This window comes from Scleropages formosus, chromosome 5 (assembly GCF_900964775.1).
Source record: "Scleropages formosus chromosome 5, fSclFor1.1, whole genome shotgun sequence".
Lineage (NCBI taxonomy): Eukaryota > Metazoa > Chordata > Actinopteri > Osteoglossiformes > Osteoglossidae > Scleropages > Scleropages formosus.
In genome coordinates this window covers 31,019,802-31,039,760 of record NC_041810.1, presented here as the reverse complement: position 1 = coordinate 31,039,760, position 19,959 = coordinate 31,019,802, and the positions used below count along the sequence as shown (strand labels likewise).

General features: G+C 43.8%; 1 protein-coding gene across 1 annotated transcript; it reads left to right on the top strand.

The window, feature by feature from the left end:
- The first annotated feature begins 1,062 nt into the window (after positions 1 to 1,062).
- atp6v0d1 (ATPase H+ transporting V0 subunit d1) lies at positions 1,063 to 9,149 on the top strand. The gene is made up of 8 exons (XM_018742186.2): positions 1,063 to 1,311; positions 2,466 to 2,637; positions 3,743 to 3,921; positions 6,088 to 6,167; positions 6,333 to 6,410; positions 6,513 to 6,689; positions 6,952 to 7,029; positions 7,600 to 9,149. Exons 1-8 carry the CDS (start codon positions 1,182 to 1,184, stop codon positions 7,759 to 7,761), a joined length of 1,056 nt encoding a protein of 351 aa, XP_018597702.1. The 5' UTR covers positions 1,063 to 1,181; the 3' UTR covers positions 7,762 to 9,149.
- The last annotated feature ends 10,810 nt before the right edge of the window (positions 9,150 to 19,959 follow it).

Here is a 19,959-nt window from a genome sequence, read left to right as displayed (position 1 = left end):
AAGGCAATCCTCATGCTCAGTACTACCACAATCTAGGAAGTCTTCAAATTTAATGTATTCTCAGTGCCTCGCTTCATATCACATAAGCACATTTTCTCAAGCAAAATCCTCGTGTAGTTCTCCGAGCCTCAGTGAATTTTTGGACAGGATCACTATAGAAGCGCTGGAAGCGTCACCGAAAACAGCGCTCTTTACGCTGCTCAGCACTCACGTGGGGCACCCAGCAACGACAGCAGGAAGTGACGTATGCCAGGAGGCGGTCACGTGCTGCGAGGAGCGCAACCCGTTATAAACGGAGGACTTTGTTCTAGAGTCCTAATGTGACCTTCCAGTATCTCCGACTTAATTTGTTCTTCTCTCACATGCCTTTTTTTCATTATTGTGCCCTACTTTGTTTAGGTATGTACAGGATAGAAAGATGTGACAAGACTTTTGCGTGCCAAACTTTATTACAGCCACGGATAAATACAATAAACTTAAAAAGACAACCAAAACTGAGAACCAGCAGCCTTAAATTACTACAAAAAACAAGTACAAATAAACAGAGATCACCACTACAATCAAATCACAAGTACTTGAAACTGTTATTAACATTCACACACAAGGTGAAGGTTCCATATAGTGTGACAGACTGAGTGTGTTCCCTGATGTATGAATGAGTGACCCATTGTAACTATGTAAGAGGTGTATCTAGCAGTGTAAGTCACCTTGGTAAATAATGTGTGTGGGCTAGTAACGCATGGTATCCTAGAATTGTTGCTGGTTCTGTCTTTGAGACGTCGTTACATCTCAGCCTACTCTTTATTTAGCCGGCTGTTACAGTGAGATGTGGAATTTGGGGTGCCATCAGAGACGCGAAGCGTCCGGGGCTTGTTCATCGGCTTGGAGTAGTGTTTACATACATGTATATTTTTAGCAGACGCTTTTCTCAAACGACAAGCTACGAATCTATATAAAAAAGCGCAACCGACGACGTAGAATGAGAAAAACGGAAGGCATCCGTGCACGAGCACGTCAGGGCACGTACGGCCGTCACGCTGCGCTCACATGACACGAGGCGGTCACGTGAGCGCGCCGCTTCGCCGAGAGCCGGATCGCTTCCAGCGCAGAAGGACCCGTCGGAGCCCCGCTGCCCTTCGCTTCCCGGTCGGAACAGTCGACGCTGCTTCAACTCCGCCGTCATGTCCGTGTTCCCGGAGCTCTACTTTAACGTGGATAACGGCTACCTGGAGGGACTGGTGCGCGGGTTCAAGGCCGGAATCCTGACTCAGGCCGACTACCTGAATCTGGTGCAGTGCGAGACGCTGGAGGGTGAGTGCCGGCGCGGCGGCGGGCGGCTGCGGGCCCACACACACTGACACAGGCCTCGGGTGCTCGTTCGAACCCGTCCGCAGTTCCGAAGCTGCCACCCTGTGTAGTCGCTACACTACTAGTAGTATTTTTTTTAAAGCTCCTGACGGGTTCGGTGTTATGGACAAACGACGGTTTCGTCCTCAGTCCTGTTTCTCCGCAAGTGTATCGGAAGAGCGGCGCCGAATGTCCGTCTGCCTGCTGCTGCCTCAGAGTCTGCGGAGCCTCCCGTCCAACCCGCTTTCATACGAAATACATCGCTTCGCATTCACGTTACGCGCTCGATAACGCGTTTATTATTTGTGCCTCGTTGTGTTTGTCGCAGGTGTTATGTTGCTGTGAAGAATTCACCTCCTTAATAGCAAGGCCCGAGTTACGACTTTTCGAGATGCGACCATCTATCTACGGTTTATATTTAAATGACAGCGTTTTCCTATGGCTTTACACAGTGATTTGCCCCCCGGAAACGGTTTATAAGAGTTTTGCAGAACCTAACCGGTGAAGAAATCTGGAGAAATTAGCGATACTCACATTGATGTAGGCCTCCCGGTGCAATTTGAGTTCCGAACAAAGCGAGTTAAAGGCTCCTGCTCCCAGCTCTTTGTATGTTGAGGAGCTGATGTTCAGCGCTGAAAGGTTCTGTCCTCGCTGTGCTTCTTCATAACACTGTATTTTACCCTGGGCTGTACATCGCTTCTGCGAAAGCATTTGATACATGGATAAATATGTAACCATAACCCACAAGACATTAATGGGTAGAAGATGGCAGTTAACTGTTAATTGGCTGGTGACTTTTGTCCAAGGTGGCATAGTATTAATCAACTTCTCAGCGACTGCTTCCATTTATTGTGTGTGTATTTAGAGTAAGTACCTTGATCATGGGTACTGTGGCAGGACTGGCGGTTTGAACTTGGGATGTTTTGATGGTAAGACCCTGCGCGGCCTGCTGTTCAGGAGGTTGGGTGCTCTCACGTTCGCCCAGTGTTGGACTGATGTATCCTGAGCAGATGTCCCTGTCTGTTCTTGTCTGGTTGCTAAGTTGTGTATGTTGGTGGTGAAGGGGGTCTGGAGCAGCCATGATGCCGCTGTCACAAGCATCTCCTCCCTTTCAACAGACCTCAAGCTCCACCTGCAGAGCACAGACTATGGTAGCTTCCTGGCCAACGAGGCGTCACCCCTGACGGTGTCCGTCATCGATGACAAGCTGAAGGAGAAGATGGTGGTGGAGTTCCGCCACATGAGGAACCAGTCCTATGAGCCGCTCGCCAGCTTCATGGACTTCATTACGTAAGTCGAGAAAACCCGAAAGGAGCAGAAGTCGTAGAAACGGTTCCTCTAAACCTGCACCGTCAGGGAGTAGAACGCACAGCGTTGTGTATCTCAAACAAGGCAGCTCTCTTCACTAATCCTTTTCTTGTTGAAGTGTGTGCTTCTCCTCTGAAATCTTCTGGCCTAAAATGTCATGTAAGCTGAAAATATAGTTTTCAGTCTTTTTCCTGTACCAAAGGTGAAAATTTGTATATGTCGTAGCATGTCCAATAACCAACATTAAATCCTCATTGTTACAAAAGATTGCTTGACAGTTTGCTGTCATCTTCCAGTATAATTTTATATTAGAGCTTGACATAGATTTGATTGTCCACATGGGTGGTACATTTTACCTGTTTCATAAAAGATTGCACCAGAAGAACTGCGGGATGTATGTATCTTGGCTTGGGTTTGCCGCGCATCTTTGTCTCGGCAACCGGCCTCACTCACGTGTTCTAGCTGTCTTTGTGACCGTGGAATCTCGCGTTTCTCGTGGTAACTTTTAAACTTTTCAGTGCCGTTAACGTTACATTTTAAATAATGGGTCCGAAACATAGTGCTGAAAGTGTTCCTAAGAGGAAGAAGACCGTGATGACTCTGACACAAAAGGTGGAATTGCTAGATGTGCTTCGTAGTGGAAAGTCTGCGAGTGCGGTTTGTCGCCATTGCGGGATAAATGAGTCAACCGTTGCGTATATCAAGAAGCAAGACAGATTTGCGCAAGTATTTGAAAATTTTCACATTCGTGGGGGTCTTCTGCCCCTGACCCTTGCAAATGTGAAGGGGTGACTATTCTTTTTCCACTGGAAAATCGATTTTGAAATGTAAATGCAGATGATGCAATTAATGACATCACATGGTTTCTTTATGGTCGTCATTTTGTGTCAGATTTCCATCTGTTCATAACATCAGAAAGAGTCTACGTGTCTGACTAAGGAAACTATCTGTCCTGGAAAGCTGGACAACCAGTGATGTCAATTCCTGATATGCCGTTAGTTTAATTTGAAACCAAGAGGTGTTATGTTGTCAAGGTTATGTTAGCGTTATGACAGCACTTGCAGTAAATCGCCCTCTGGCTGCACAGCTACAGCTACATGATCGACAATGTCATCCTGCTCATCACGGGCACCCTGCACCAGCGCGCCATCTCAGAACTTGTGCCCAAGTGCCACCCGCTGGGCAGCTTTGAGCAGATGGAGGCGGTGAACATCGCCCAGACACCTGCAGAGCTCTACAATGCCATCTTGGTGGACACACCCCTTGGTAAGTTATATATTTCCCCTGTCACCACTAGACAGTTCTGTATCTGATCTTGAAAATAATAACATAAACTTCATTTTATTTACGCGTACCCTAGTTTGCGAACAGTTAGGACTGGAAGTCTGTTCTCGACTCGGAAATGTCTCTTATTCCAAAGACTGCAGTCAATAAAAGCGTAGAAACACAGTTTAATACTTGGATTTAATCACATCAGTTAGAGCTCTAACAAATCAAAAATATACTAACACTATGTTCTTTAAGAGCTCGTACAATGCAGCCTCTGTGTTCCTCTATCCTGGAAGCAGAATGTGGTACAGGGTTCGCTCTGGATATGGTGCTGGTTTGTCACTATTTAACCACAAGCATCGTTACAGTCCACTTAATTACATAATTTTTTTTGTTATTTTTATATAGCCTCTTGTGCAGTATCTTGTGTTCTGTTTCATACGTGTGCAGGAGGAACACCACACTGTATCCCATCAGGTGCCAAAGGAGAATGAAGCAGGAGTAGAGAAGGGAGTTTGAGTTGGAGAACATATTTTAAAGTTCATATCCCAACAGTGTTTTACTGGCTAGTAAGAAGTAACTGATTCATAATGTAAATGTTTTGTTACCATGTGACCACTTTCAGCTGTGCAGTCTAAAACATGACTTTATTTGCTGGTTAATTTCTATAAAGGTTTTTGATATAGTTGTGATAAACGGCACTGAAAGATTTCTCTGGAAAATCTGCAAAACATTGCACACCACCCTCCCTGCATTGTGCTACTCCTTCACTTCCCCTTCTCATAACTAATACCTAATGACAAAAGTGGCGCAAGAGTCAAATATATTCAAGTACTTTATGGAAGTTGAAACAGAAACGCTCAATAAAACAGAACAGCGGCCACGTAATAACCAGTTCTGGAGTAAATTATGCAGCCAGTGACTTGGCTGCTTCGTTGTGTTTAACTGACTTCGGTCACAGAATTTCTTGACTGAACAAAGTAAAGACAGGTAAAACCACTGAAAATGTATTTAGAAACTTTGGAATGCGTTGATATTGGGTGGTGCTCAAATGGGGAGGCACAGTGGCACAGCGAGTAGCACTGCTGTCTCACAGCGCCTGGGTGGTGCGAGAGGACGTGGGTTCGATCCTTGCTTAGTCTGTGTGGAATTTGCATGTTCTCCCCGTCTCTATGTGGGTTTTCTCCAGGTACTCTGGTTTCCTCCCACAGTCCAAAGACATGCTGTTCAGGTTCCCCATAGTGTGTGAGTGACAGAGAGAGTGTGTTTCACTGATGTATAGATAAGTGACCCATTGTAAGTAGTGTGTCTAGCAGTGTAAGTCACCACGGTGAATAAGGTATGTGGGCTGATAACACTACGTAGAGTTCGTTGGAAGTTGCTTTGGAGAAAAGCGTCTGCTGAATAAATGTAAGTGCTACTTGTCCTTAAGTGTGCTCAAAGAAAAAAGTTTCAGTTTATGGTTATGGAATATTCTGTAAGTGCAATCAGTTTATGGGCATTGCTTTTGTCGAGAGATTGGGCAGTTATCGTGGTATTTTCACTTAGCAATATTTTTTGGCTTCCAAGGCAAAATGATGAAACATTTTCTAGGATACAATTGTTAGTTTCTCCCCCACAGTTAATGTCTGAAAATGTAATTACACCCTTTTAAAGTTTTCTTACCTTCTCAATATTAAGAGATGTAGAGGTTTGATCCTCATTTATTTTACCGGTTAGGTTCTGTAAAAGTCTGGGATAAAGCTCTAACATTTACATTTATAACTTCAGATATTTTTTTTCCAAGAATAGAATTAAACTAAGTAATTTCACATCAAACAGAACTTCAGGTACAGAAGACTGCTTTCGAGACCCTTAAGTGCAAAAGAACACTAAGACTTTTTATTTGAACTTTATTAATTTTGAACATGAACAAATTGATGACTGAAATGAAAAAGCCATCTTTTAACACAAGATGGCGCTGCAAAATTGGGTTGTTTCAACATGGCCTGTAATGTCTCAACTGGCAGGTGTGCTGTTGGCCTTCAGTCTGGTTTTCAGGTTGTAACGTCACAAATGGCAGTTGCTTCAACCTGCCCTGCCAGGTGTTTCCCCATTTGGCCTTGAGGTTTGTTGCTACAGATTGTTTCTCTTACATCTTTTTTCCTTTTTATTTTAATACAGCTGCGTTCTTTCAGGATTGCATATCTGAGCAGGACTTGGATGAGATGAACATTGAGATCATAAGGAATACCCTTTATAAGGTGAGGAGTAAGTAATGTGAACAGTATTTCAGTGGCAAATTGCGCAAAGTTATAGGTCTGGGTTCTTCATAAAAATGCATAACAACAGCGTAAACTTAAATGTAAGATAATGTCAAACAGGTTTAGTTGCAGTGTATCTGAGATTGCAGTGCTTTGATTTTGCAGGCATATTTGGAGTCCTTCTACAAGTTCTGCTCCTCGCTGGGAGGGACCACAGCAGATACAATGTGTCCTATTCTTGAAGTGAGCGTCACTTTTTCTTTTACTTGGTATTTCTGCTCTTGTAAACTTCTCAAGATACCTGACACATAACTGCCGTCCTGTGTGTTCTGTGCCGATGGGCAGTTTGAAGCGGACCGCAGGGCCTTCATCATCACCATCAACTCGTTTGGCACGGAGCTGTCCAAGGAGGACCGCGCCAAGTTGTTTCCCCACTGCGGCAAGCTGTACCCCGAGGGCCTGGCCCAGCTGGCACGTGCAGATGACTATGAACAAGTGAAGGCCGTGGCCGAGTACTACCCCGTGAGTGCAGTGTTGCACTTCTGCCATGCACGGGCACAACTCCACTAGCACACTTGTGAAATCCAGACTGCACGCTGCTTTTCATTTCTGTTTACTTTGTTGTGCACCTAGGAAATAGGCTGATTTCTATGGCACCTCTTTTCATTACTGTCTTTTATTTTTTTTTAGTCGCTTTAGTGATTGATCCAGCTACTTACTGTGGTTTTGGTTGCTTGTCTCAGCTGCGGTTTGGCAATTTTATACAAACATTTATGTCTTTCAGGAATACAAGCTCTTGTTTGAAGGTGCGGGCAGCAACCCAGGAGATAAAACTCTCGAAGACCGATTTTTTGAGCATGAGGTGAGCAGCGTGGTTTTCTGTCCGTTGTTATGCACATTGTGTGAGGTGTTGTGCTGTTTGTAATTCTGCAAGTAAGCCTTACACATGCTGTCCTGGTTTTAAAAAAAAATGATAAAAGGCACAAGGAAGCATTGCTGAACTTTTCATAATAATGAAGTACTTTTAGATTATTGGCAGATGAGGGGCATAGTATGCTTTATGTAGTGAGTTCTTGGTTATGGCTGCAGGTGAATTTTTTTTGTTAGCCTACATTTATTCATTTAGCTGATGCGTTTCTCCAAGGAAACTTCTCCTACTTGCAATGATTGCGCGTTTATACGGCTGAGTCATTTTTACTGGCAAAATTTAGGTTGAGTATCTTGCCCAAGGGTAGTACAGTGAGAGGTGGGATTTGAACCTTCCACCTCCAAAAGTAGATGATCAGACCACTATATCATTTACAGTTGCAATATCTGCTTGTACAGGGTGGTATAATAATGGTGTAACTGTTCATAGACATTGCTGGTCTGTCCTGCTACTCTTTGTGCGCAACTAGGGTGAGCTTCATGGTGTGTAACCATCCTCTTGCAGGTGAAGCTCAACAAGCTGGCCTTCCTCAACCAGTTCCACTTTAGTGTCTTTTACGCCTACGTCAAACTGAAGGAGCAGGAGTGCCGCAATATCGTATGGATTGCCGAATGCATCGCCCAGAGGCACCGGGCCAAGATTGACAACTACATTCCTATCTTCTAATTCCATGGCAGCAGCCAGATCACATCTCCGTCGCTTCATTCCTTCCTTGTCACTGCTTTTCAACATCAGCGACTCGATCACCATATTTTAACCCTCCATGGCAACATTATCAGCTATGTCTGGGTTTCCTAACACCCCCACATCAACATCGGCAACCACAAACCATCTTCTGAACCCCCCGAGTCAGATTGGATGGTGTCGACTCTAAAAAGAGTGTTTGCAGTTTCTTGCTGCTCTTAATTTCCCCACTTCGTTTTTGAACCAATGAGAAGAAAATATTTAGTTTTGACCTTCTATGTTAATTTTTGCTGTATTTTTCATGGTGAAGCCGAAGCTCAGGCATCCTGTGCCCCCCCCCCCCCCACATAGTGGTTTAGCATTGGCACTTGCAAAGTGTCCAAACAGCAAAGCCTCGGGCCCCAGTGCTGACGCACAGTGTTGTTTCTTTGGTATCTATAACATGTTCTTGTCGCCCCCACACAACAGCCAGCGGCATATAGAGATTTGGGCACTCTTCATGAGTTGCTTCTGTGGTCCTGCAGTCCCTGGCACGATCACACACCTCCCCCGCTCCATGACTGCTTGCTGCCACCATCGTGGCGGCCGCTGTGGAAGCTTAGAGATCCAAGTGAATCGAAAGAACAGCTCTTCATGTTCAGAGCTGGAAGTGCAGCACCTCCTAGCGCTGACACCGAAACACTTCCTTTATGGGTTGGGTGGCTAATCCAGGGAAGGTTTTCCACCAAATACATCTCTAATGCACAGCATAATAAATTGTATGTAATGGGGGGGGTTAGTGATTGTTTCTGGTTAATGTACTCTTTGTCATGTCTCCCTTTTACAAAAAATGGCTTCATTGGTGTATTGTTGGAGCAGAAATCGGGTTTGTGTGACATGATTTTCCAGCAGAGCTTGCATTGTTGCTTTGGTTTGAAGGCATACATGCCCTCTGCATCCATCTTTTATGTAGAGATATAGAAGGCCTAGTGGGCAAAAGGGAAAATGTCATGTGAAACAAAGCTGAAATGGCATTTCAGATAAATTGATAAAATGTTGGCGGTATTTATTTTATACAACTTGCCGAGTACATTAAAAAAAGGTGTATTTGTGTCGATGGGGGGAATGTTTTGAGGAGCATGATCTCTAGGTATTGCGTGTAACAGATGACACAATTCAGTGTGCGTAGTGTAGTCTTTGTTTATAACTGAAATGTGAATTGTGTATCTTCCCTTTGTAAACTTGTAGATCTGTGGAGAACTGCATAGTAAAGTAAGATAATTTAAACTAACAGATTTCATGTATATGAAGATTTATGAAATTATACATTGAATTTATATATATATATGTATAACGAGCATGTTATTTTTTTCCTCTTATGATGTAAATATTTAGTGCTGTCAAAGCTGGGGAAATGCCTCTGATTTTGTGAAGTGTTATTCCTGTTTGTGCTAATAAATACAGTAGGAAATGTATTTGAAAAATTGGCTTTCAAAGTTTAACATTGGTTAGTGCTGAGTGTGCTTAAAAGCAAGATAGTTTAGATACACACTGACACTTGAACTCTTTACAGTTCCAATTGTATGGGGTTTTTCATATTTGTTGAAAGCTTGTCCAGTGTCACTAGAAACATTTACATTTAGCAGATGCTTTTGTCCAAAGCAACTTCCAATGAACTCTATGTAGTGTTATGAGCCCACACACCTTATTTACCATGGTGACTTACACTGCTAGATACACTACTTACATTGGGTCACTCATCCATACATCAGTGGAACACACACACACTCTCTGTCACTCACACACTATGGGCAAACCTGAACAGCATGTCTTTGGACTGTGGGAGGAAACCCACGCAGACACGGGGAGAACATGCAAACTACACACAGACTGAGCGGGGATTGAACAGGGAGCAACGCCAAACCAACTGCTGACATCTACCTGACAGGTAAAACTCAAACATTTCCAGTGCAACTTCTCTGATCCCAAGCTAGTGAGAAAAGTAAGCTCTGCCACTGTCGGATGTGCACGGCCAGAAACGGTGATATTGGACTGAAACATCACCTAAGAAGCTGTGTGTGGAAGTTAATTTTTAATTTTTTTTTTTTTTTTTTTAAATTTTAGATTTATGCATGATAAGCCACTTTCTGGAGAACAGAGTTTTGCTCAGGGTGAGGCTGGTTACAAAACTACTATGTGCTTTGTACAACCAGATCTTCAGGTGGGTGGGGAGCACGCGAACGCCAGCTGGCACAGCGCTGCACCCGTTACGGAGCGCTGAATTCGACCCCAGGCGGGAGAGGCATTTATGTAAACAGTCATGCCTTGTGTTCCCTGTGGGGTGTCTCACTGAACGAGGGATTGTGAGTAATGCACATCAGCTGGTTCGGGGATTTGTGTGACATGCGGCTGACAGGTAAGTTCCTCCCCACCACCTCGTGGTTTATCCATCTAAGTGGGCGTGGCTACAAAACCCATTCCTGCCTGCACCTCTAAACTCGTGTAGGACCGCGGTTTCGCTCTGATTCACACTTGGACTGATTAGTCCTGGGAAAGCTGCCACCCTCGTGCGCCACGTCAACCACCGGTGTCCAGGCCTTTGGTCAACAAGATTATTTTGAGATCAACAAGTGTGGTGAATGTAGCTTGAAATTCTTTAACGGTTAAAAACCAAATCTGCTGAAAGGACTTAATTCAAACACTTTTTTGATTATTAGGTGGAAAACAAAAAATCAAAGATTTTCTGTAATCCCGTGAAATTAACAAGAATTCGGATGGAATGAAGAATAAAATGAGACCCACGTTCCCGTGCAGGAATTGATCATATTTCTGGAGCTTGATCAAAGTTATTTAGGAGGACAATTTCCATAGCAGTATTAATGCAAATGTCACATGAAACTGAAATATTTTGTTGTTAATACCTGTTTACTACACAGTTTGACAGTCATTGCTAATTGGTTACATGTGATGGTTAACAAATGTCTTACGAGCTTTGGGCTCAAACATCCACTTCTGCATTGGTGTGACTCCCCAGCATCCATATAGTCTATTTGTTTGCAGGGCTGTTTAATTCAGGATTAAAAGGCATGATCCAGAGGTAAAATCTCTCATGGGAAACCGCTATTTATTTCTCATACACATTCATCATTGGCTTAAAGTATTCTATTAGTCGTAATCTGGTCCTGATTTTTTCCTGAAAAAAGACCAAATAACGAAATTACTTATTCCATTATTCCTTAAATGGAGAATTCACCTTTGTTGCAACCCCATCCAAAGTTCACCGCAAAGTAACCTTAAATGATGCACAAAAAAAAAGTAACATGGAAATATGAATCACCAGCGCGCACCTGAGAGCGTGGGTACACGGTTCCCACAATGCAATACATCTCAGAGTCTCTTGCACAGCTGCTTAGTGCAGTTTAAAAAAAATGTCTCAGCCACGCTGCCATGACGTGTCACAGTTGATTAATGATAAGTGGTATTAATTATGGACCATATAAATGAAAAACCTGTAGAAATTAGGAGATGGAGTAATGAAGGGGGTGAGTGTTTGTATTTCCATGTGCAGTTTTCTTTGATTTTCCGTGAAAAGCCCGCAAATCTAGCTTTCGTTCCAAAAGTGGTAAAAATTACGTAAAATAATTGTAATTAGGACTGCCATGCAGACTGCTACGGCAAACCCCTGGTGACACTGTGGAACAATCTGAATTTATGAAAACATTAGTAATTAGAGACCAGAATGAAGAGCAAAAGAGCAAAAAAAAAAAAAAAACCTAATGATTTTCTGCACCACCATTTATTTCCTTACGTTGGTACTGTTAAGCACCCATTATGTGATTTAACTGCACTGTTAATGCAGTAACACCAGTAAATATGACCTCTCTTATTATAAAAAATGCCTCAAAAACATCCAAATTCTTAAATACTTTACAGAATCAAGTCTGATTAAATTGCCAGCTGATACTGGTGCACTTTTCACAATAAATTATACTGTCTCTATCTGTGCCTAACTTGGCTGTTTAAACTGTAGCCTGTTTAACTGTTTCAGGGATAAAAAAAATTACTAACGGATTAATTAAAATAAACTGTATTATTCCTTAGGGGGGACAGTGGCACAGCAGGCTTGGCTGTGTCCCATTCTCTCGTGGGTCTGGGGTTCGAGTCCTGCTTGGGGTGCCTTGTGATGGATTGGCGTCCCATCCTGGCTGTGTGTCCTCCCTCTCTGGCCTTACGCCCTGCATTGCCGGGTTAGGCTCCAGATCGCCGCAACCCTGCTTGGGAGAAGCAGTTTCAATGTGAATGTGTATCATTCATGTAAACTCAAAATATTTTAAAAAGCATTTAAAGCTTATCATTAAATCAGTTCATAAAAATTGCAGCAATTGCTCGCTTTGTTCAGCTTCATTTGGATTTTGTGATTAGTTCAGTCGCTACAGTAGATAGTTTGATCGATGAAGATCTGAGCTGGAAGAACAGATACCCTGTGGTTTGCTGGGAGCTGTGGAACTATGATATCCCTGCATCCAAGGAGGGACAGGCAAGCAGGTTCTTTCAGCTCCATCCCTGAATGTCAACTGGGGCTCGAACTCAACCTTCACGCCAAAGTGACTCCAGACTTAGAAAGGCTCAACTTAGGGGTCTTCATCCATCCTGAGGGCTTGACGCCGATGCCGCGAATCTTCAGGCGTCATCAGATCCGACACCTGCTAAACTGGGACCGGGATGTGATCGCTAGCGTGGCATGGGGCTGTATCTGGCACATCTACTCTGGAAGGACACATTTCAACTATTGAACGGATGACTCATTAGAAAAACAAGTACGAGTAGAATGTGGGTGTGAAGATAACTGCTTTCCAAAATTTACATTTGTTTAGCTGACGCTTCTCTGCGAAGCAGCTTTCAGCGACTTACCCATATACACAGCAGGGTAATTTGTACTGTGTCGGTTCATGGTAAGTACCTTGCTCAAGGGTACTACAGCAGGAGGTGTGATTTGGACCTGGGCCCTTCAGCTGCAAGGTGCCTTCAAACTTGGTTCTTCTTAGAAAACACCCTGCCACCTGCTAGGAATTCACATTCTCAGTGTTTCTAAAATAAATATTTATTTACCAATATGCACCTTGTTTTGCATGTAAAATATAAAGATATTACATTACATTTATTAAGCAGACACTTTTCTCCAAAGCGACTTCCAATGAGCTCTATGTAGTGTTATGAGCCCACACACCTTATTCACTGCGGTGACTTACACTGCTAGATACACTACTTACAATTTGTTACTCATCCATACATCAGGGGAACACACACACTCTCTCTGTCACTTACACACTATGGGTGGACCCAGCATGTCTTTGGACTGTGGGAGGAAACCAGAGCACTCAAAGACTTACACTGCTAGATACACTACTTACAATGGGTCACTCATCCATACATCAGTGGAACACACTCTCTCTGTCACTCACACACTAATTCATATTCATTTTATTTCATTAATATTAATTAATAAATTAATCAGAGATAATGTCATATTAAGCAATCAATCAGTCATATTAATAAATCAATTTAAAACTTAATCAGTCATACAAAGTAAGTAATTGATTAACATTCACATGTATTAATTCAAGTGAAATCATATATTGTCCGAACCGCTTGTCCCATACGGGGTCAAGGGGAGCCGGAGCCTAACCTGGCAACACAGGGCCTAAGGTTGGATGGGGAGGGGGCACACCCAGGGCGGGATGCCAGTCCACCAAAAGGCACCTCAAGCAGAACTCGAACCCCAGACCCACCAGATAGCAGGACCCAGTCCAACCCGCTGCGCCACCGCACCTCCGTGCTCCCCTTGAAATCATATATTCAGAGTGCAATTCTATTAAAACATTATATTCCAATTATTAGTTTGAAATGTTCAGTCATGTTTCTAAGGAGCTTTCGTGTTTGGTCTTTTGTTATAGGTAAGCACTTAAAGCTCTCGATTATCTAATTATTTCCTTCTTTAAAGCCTCTGAACCTTTGCTGCCCGGACCGAGATAATTGCGCTCTTTTAAAAAACGGTCAGGGAAACCTTGTCTGGGCCGCAGGATATGACTCCCCAGATGAGGAGTCTGAGCTTTGGCAGTCCTCACAGCTGCCTTCGCCTTGGGCATGCTGGAAAACTGTGCCTGTACATGGCAAGTCAGCTCAGCGTCGTGTTGGATCGGGACTGTTTCTTTGAAACTGCTCCAGCGAACCCATTAAAGCGTTTACACATTCTCCTAAATAAACTGGTAAAATACCGTTCTGTACTTCTGGGGAAATCATGTAGGTGTGAATCGGGAGCTTTGTGCAGGAGGACGCTACGCACCTTCCTGCTCCAACCTTTCCTTTTAATGACTCGGGTCATTGCGATTGTTGCAACCAATGGTTTCTGTGACCTAGCAAATATTGTATTCCCTTGGATTCAGACAACCCAGGTTTGAATCCCTCCTCCTCCTGTAGTGCCCCTAAGCACGGTAGTTACTCTGGTAAGGAATTTCCCAGCTGTATGAATGGGCAAATGATTACATCGATGGCTCAACAGTGTTGCTTTGGAGGAAAAGCACCAAATAAGGAAACGGGGTTGATAGAAAACCTTTAACCACGAGACCTGTGAAGCGAGCTGAGTCTGTTGGTGAGCTCTTGTGGTCTTCTATCTCGGATCTACAAGCCTTCAGCGCGAGTACGTTGGCGAACCTCCAGCTGCCAGTCACTGCAAGATCTGTGCTGCCTGCTTTGTAGATCACCTCTGTAATTCACAAAAATGTCAACAATCCATATTTTAGACTCAAAAGAATTGGCGCATAGAGCAACATCTAATTGTATGAGACCCTCCCCTGTAGCATGTGATGGGAAAAACCTTTATGCAGCCTGCAATCTTTGTTCAGGCATGCGCATGCTTGCTGTGTGCACAGAGTGTACGCTCATAAAGCTGCATATAGAATTGATAGGAAGAGTAGAAGTGTTTTTTTTTTCCCTTTAACCGATTATATAATGGAAGTTCATGGGGATAGGAGAGAGTGTTGTCTGAAAGAGATGGGTTTTGAGACTCTTCTTGAATGTGGTTTGGGATTCAGCAGCTCTGAGGGACAGTGGGAAGTCCTTCCACCATGCTGGAGCTCTTCAGGAGCCTTTAGAAGTGAAATCAGAGATCATACATTTGATTTAGAGCGACTGCGTTCAGGGAGACGATCATATTGGGGTAAAGGTAATATATGACCTGCTCCCTGTTCATGAGATTGGGGAGGAAGAGGATAGTAAATGAGGTTGCACCCGCGGCGATGAGGCCTTGCATAACCCAACCCCTGTGTGTTCTCCCTCATAGGCCTCTCTTCCACATTGTTCCAGGGAATTTATTAAGTATCAATGAGCTATTCAATAAAGCCAGAGACCTTTGTCCATTTTTTAATTTGATTAAAAATGCGGTGCCTCAACTGAAAGGGAGCTCACAAAAGATTGTTTTTGGGTGGCCATGTGTGACCTCCTGGCCCTTTATGAACTTTCTAGTTCCCTGTAGCTTGAATCCCCCCGCCCCTGGGTAAACGTGCTGGCTTGCGAATCACACCCTCTGTTGCTCTGTGTCATCCCAGTGAAGGTACAAGGATGCGATAAAAACTCCAGAGGGCACATTACATACCAGCTGATGTTTTAGTCAGGTCCTGCTATCTGTTTTGACAGCAAGTGCAAACAGAGTGGCACGGTGGCACAGCGAGTAGCACGGTTGTCTTAGAGCACATGGGTGGTGCAAGAGGATGTGGGTTTGATCCCATTTCAGTCTGTGTGAAGTTTGCATTTTCTCCTGTCTATGTGGGTTTCCTTGGGGTGCTCTGGTTTCCTACCACAGTCCAAAGACATGCTGTTTAGGTTCCCCCATAATATGTGAGTGACAGAGAGAGTGTGTTCCACTGATGTATGGATGAGTGACCCAGTGTAAGTAGTGTATCTAGCAGTGTAAGTCACCGCGGTGAATAAGGTGTCTGGGCTGATAACACTACATAGAGTTCATTGGAAGTCACTTTGTAGAAAAGCATCCACTAAATAAATGTAAACTGGATCCAGAACATGAGCCAGCATCAGAAAAGTCCTTCAACCCTAGTGTCCTGGTGTTTTGGGTGGATTTGTAAAAGGAAAAGAAAGGAAAAGTGACAACAAAGCTAATTTCTGGCTGCAAAGGGGCCAATATCGTGTTTTTACGGAAGCACAGCTAATATTGAATAGGGCATGTTCAGCAGACAGCTGTCTAAATGCAGCGCATTAATATTAAGCCTGTCTCCAGTGTGGCCACTTTGTGTCTATTTCTATTTGCAGTCTTAGACCCTTGACAATGTAAAATGGTTTGCATCGAGAATCACATGCAGTAAAATTTCTGGATGTTGCTTCTATAGGTTTTCTGTAAATTACATTCTCTCTACTGGAAGTACTTTGTTAAGTCCCGGCATTTTCCCTCAGAGATAAGAAAACAAATAATCATAAACAACAAAGAATATGCTGAATGGCTATTTCAAACTTGGTTCTTCCTGGAAATTGTGGTCTTGGATAATTTAAAAAGGCAAATGTTTACGTAGCTGTTTTGACAGGAAACCCTTTTTACATTTGGAAATATTTGTTTACATTGCGGTGGTTTAGGCCATCATGGCCAGACCAAAAACACCCGGTGCTGACTCATCTTAAATGGTGTATATTCCTGGGACGGACATCTGGCATCATCTGGCAGTGACACAGCGCTCAGAGAGGCCACACAGAGACACCGTGTCCTCCGTCCCATAAGCCCATTGAACTTTGATCGCTGTCCAATGCTGTCCAACGATGTCCAACGGGGAGATGACATCTTTGCACCCATAGCCCAACTACTGACTTCTTTTTAGAGTAAAGTTGCCATTTTCATTTTCACTGCACTGCATCATTTAGCTGGAAGGTTTAGTAAATAAATTCTGCTGAAAATGTCTTTTTTTTTGGGACAACCTGGTAGCGATCTGGTGGTGTCAAGATGAACTGGAGGAGACACATGTTGGACTGGAAGTGAAAGGACAGACACATCCAAGAAGAATAAAAAAAGATAACCAATGACTGGCGGAAATATCAGTGGGCTGGCTGGAGAAATCAGGAAGTGAGGGGAGGGAGGACAGGACACCAGAAGAGAGTGAGGAAAGAGGGAAGGATTTTAGGTTTTGACACAAGGTTACATTGGGGTCAGTGCTAGAAGGTCTCAGGGGGTGATGTTAAAGTAAAAGCAGATGAAGAAGTGATCTTAAACATAAAGATGAGTTAGAGGAGGGCCTGTGAGTCACAGTTCTTTGGGAGGACAAGGATAGTTCCTGGTCTTTTGAGCGGCTGTGCACTGAGACACCGATGGTTCAGCTGCTAGAAGACTATCTGCTTCAGTGTCCTGAAGATGCATGTTCCAGTCACTCAGAAGGATCAGTGGAGAGTCGTTGTCACATCCAGGCCTGCATCACAACGACAGCACCGGACACCAATCAGTACACGCACCCTTAAAAGACCCTCCTCAGCTCCCGTTCCCTTGCAGAATCTCGCTGAGACAACCGTCCCTCTGTGCTATGGCCTGCTCTTCCTCGTCCCTTGCTTCCTGTATCCGTTCTCTGGCTTTCAACCCTTCGCGTCATCCCTTGACCACATCCATGGATCCTCACTCTCACTCTGACCGCCAATAGACCGCTTCTTCACTCGTCCCTGACAACAAGAACTCGCCTGACCCCTTAGTTCCTGACGAACGATCCAGCACTTGGGTCCAGTCGCCCCGGCGTCCTCGGTTCCGTGTGACAGTCGTCCAGTGGGAAGGAACTCAAGGGAATGTCACAATAAAACAATGTCAAAATCTGGCTAAAGAACAAAGCTGAGAAATGGAACTGTTTCTCCTTTAACACAACAAAACGAAGAGGCAAAGCTATTTTGGTTCCAAGAGTTGAATTGGGTGACACCGCAAAGATAATCTGGCAAAGTTACTGTTAATTAATGAGTGGTTGCAGACCTCATGATTGCTCAAATGTGATATAATACACAGAAATAATTAATATATGTCTTGTACTGAAATAAATACATGCTCTGCAAAACAATGACAGTGACACCCAAAGTAAACACCACCACAGCAAGACTCTCCAACACAATGTAATGCACTCATCACTTTGCATCAACTAATGTTTTCATGTGTATGCTGCTTTATGCACATGGCTCTATGTGTCTGTGTGTGTGTGTGTGTGTGTGTGTGTGTGTGTGTGTGTGTGTGTGTGTGCAAGAGGTGAGGTACATGATGTTCAGTTGCATGACTGCAATGTGCAAATGGTTCCCTTCCAAGACGGAACTTCTCGGTACTCAATGGGACATGGGATGGTCTTTGGGTTGGTTGAAGTGTGTGATTATTCATCGTTTCATCTGTTGAACTACACAACACAGAACATCTCTCATCCCCTGCCCTACAAAGCAACCCTAGTACCCTCCTACAACACACATCTTCTCCACTTTAGTTTCGGTTCCGCTCTGTCCTGAGATCCGAGAACTGGCTCACGCACGCGGTACCATGCTCTACTTGACTTGGACGAGCAAGCTGAGGAAAAACATATATAAAGCACAGCACCAGAGTCCAGCAGGCCAGCTAAATAAACACGGCCCTGCTTGCCACTGACCCCACTGTAGCTCCCATTGAGCACAGTCGTAATATGGCAGAAAATGAGAGTTGGAGGGTTGGGAGAGGGGCAGCCAACTGAATGCTCTTGTAGAGTCTTGTCATCCAGTCGCTAGTCTGCCCTGCCCAGACGGTTTGTACGTCTGGGAGGGGAGCTCAAGGCCAAGGGGTATAAGGGACAAAAGGGGACCCAGTGCCCCACTAAGAGTCCATCGCTGCAGCCCAAACATGTGCCTCGTTGCCTGGTTTCAAGGGCGAAAGTATCCCGAAACTCATGACTCTTAGTTGTCTCTTTTCCTGTTGGTGCCGCTTCAGTGTGGTTTTCAGCTCTTTGACAGACCCTTGCTTTCACTAATGGACTTACATTTACATTTATTCATTTAGCAGACGCTTTTGTCCAAAGCGACGTACATTTCAGCAAAAGTACAATTTGTGCATCACATTAAGAGAAAGAGATATGGCTACAGACACGTGACTCTCAGATAAACCTAGTTTGTTACCTTCCACTTAATGCACCAATGTTCATCCCTCAAGTAGGTGCATAAAACATAGGACAGACAAATCCTGATATCCTCCTACCAATTTTTTTTTTTTTTTTAATATTATAAGATACACAAACAATCACATACAATTTCAGAGTAGTAGCTGAATAAAGGCTTATCTGGGGATGCTCGTGAAGTTGCGGTGCATGAACATTTACACCGTACATGAGCTGGGGAGATCTTGGGCTAAATGGGTCTGGAAAAGGTGAGTTTTCAAACCCTTCTTGAATGTAGATGGAGTTTCAGCAGTTTTGAGTGAAAGGGGAAGGTTGTTCTACCACAACGGAGTCAGAACCAAAAATCTCCGCGCTTTACCTTTCGTGCGCGGGACCACCAAGTGAGCGGAAGTAGACGAGTGAAGGGGTCTGACTGGGATGTAGCGGTTGATGAAGTCCTGTAAATAGCTGGGAGCAGTTCTGTTGATGAATTTGTACACAACAACCAGGGTCTTGAATCTGATTCGGGCAGCTATAGGAAGCCAGTGCAGAGAAATGAGCAGAGGAGATACGTGGGAACGCTTTGGTAAATCAAACACAACTCGTGCAGCTGCGTTCTGTAATAGCTGCAGAGGTTTGATGGCAGTGACTTATTTTCCAGATTTCGACATGCTATCAAAAAGAAGTGAAGAACTGAACTCAAGTGAAATAAACAAGATGCATTTTTTTGCGGTTACAAAGTCACCTTTTGTGGCCATAAGATTTCTCCCAGGAGACTGGGAATAAAAATAGAGATTTTCAGTTATTAATGATGGGAAATAGGTTATGGCACTACAGCTGTAAAACCAGGTGAAAACAAAATGATGCCAATGATGATATCTGTCAGTAATCACGTAACTATCAGAAGTACTCACGATAGTTGTTGCAGAACACTCACTACTTATCGAAGCAATATTAAGGTAACATTTAATCATTTATTCTCCGAAGCAACTTAGAGTGTTAAGTTGTTTTGTTCTTGTTAGGTGCCTTCGAGTCGGTGTTGACTCATGGCGACTCTGTGGATAGTTGT

Bases quoted from the DNA above. Each gene is read 5' to 3' on its own strand.
- atp6v0d1 (XM_018742186.2), top strand. From the start codon at position 1,182: ATGTCCGTGTTCCCGGAGCTCTACTTTAACGTGGATAACGGCTACCTG. The intron at 6,168-6,332 runs GTGAGGAGTAAG...TTGATTTTGCAG, and splicing joins TAAGGAATACCCTTTATAAG to GCATATTTGGAGTCCTTCTA. The intron at 6,690-6,951 runs GTGAGTGCAGTG...TATGTCTTTCAG, and splicing joins CCGTGGCCGAGTACTACCCC to GAATACAAGCTCTTGTTTGA.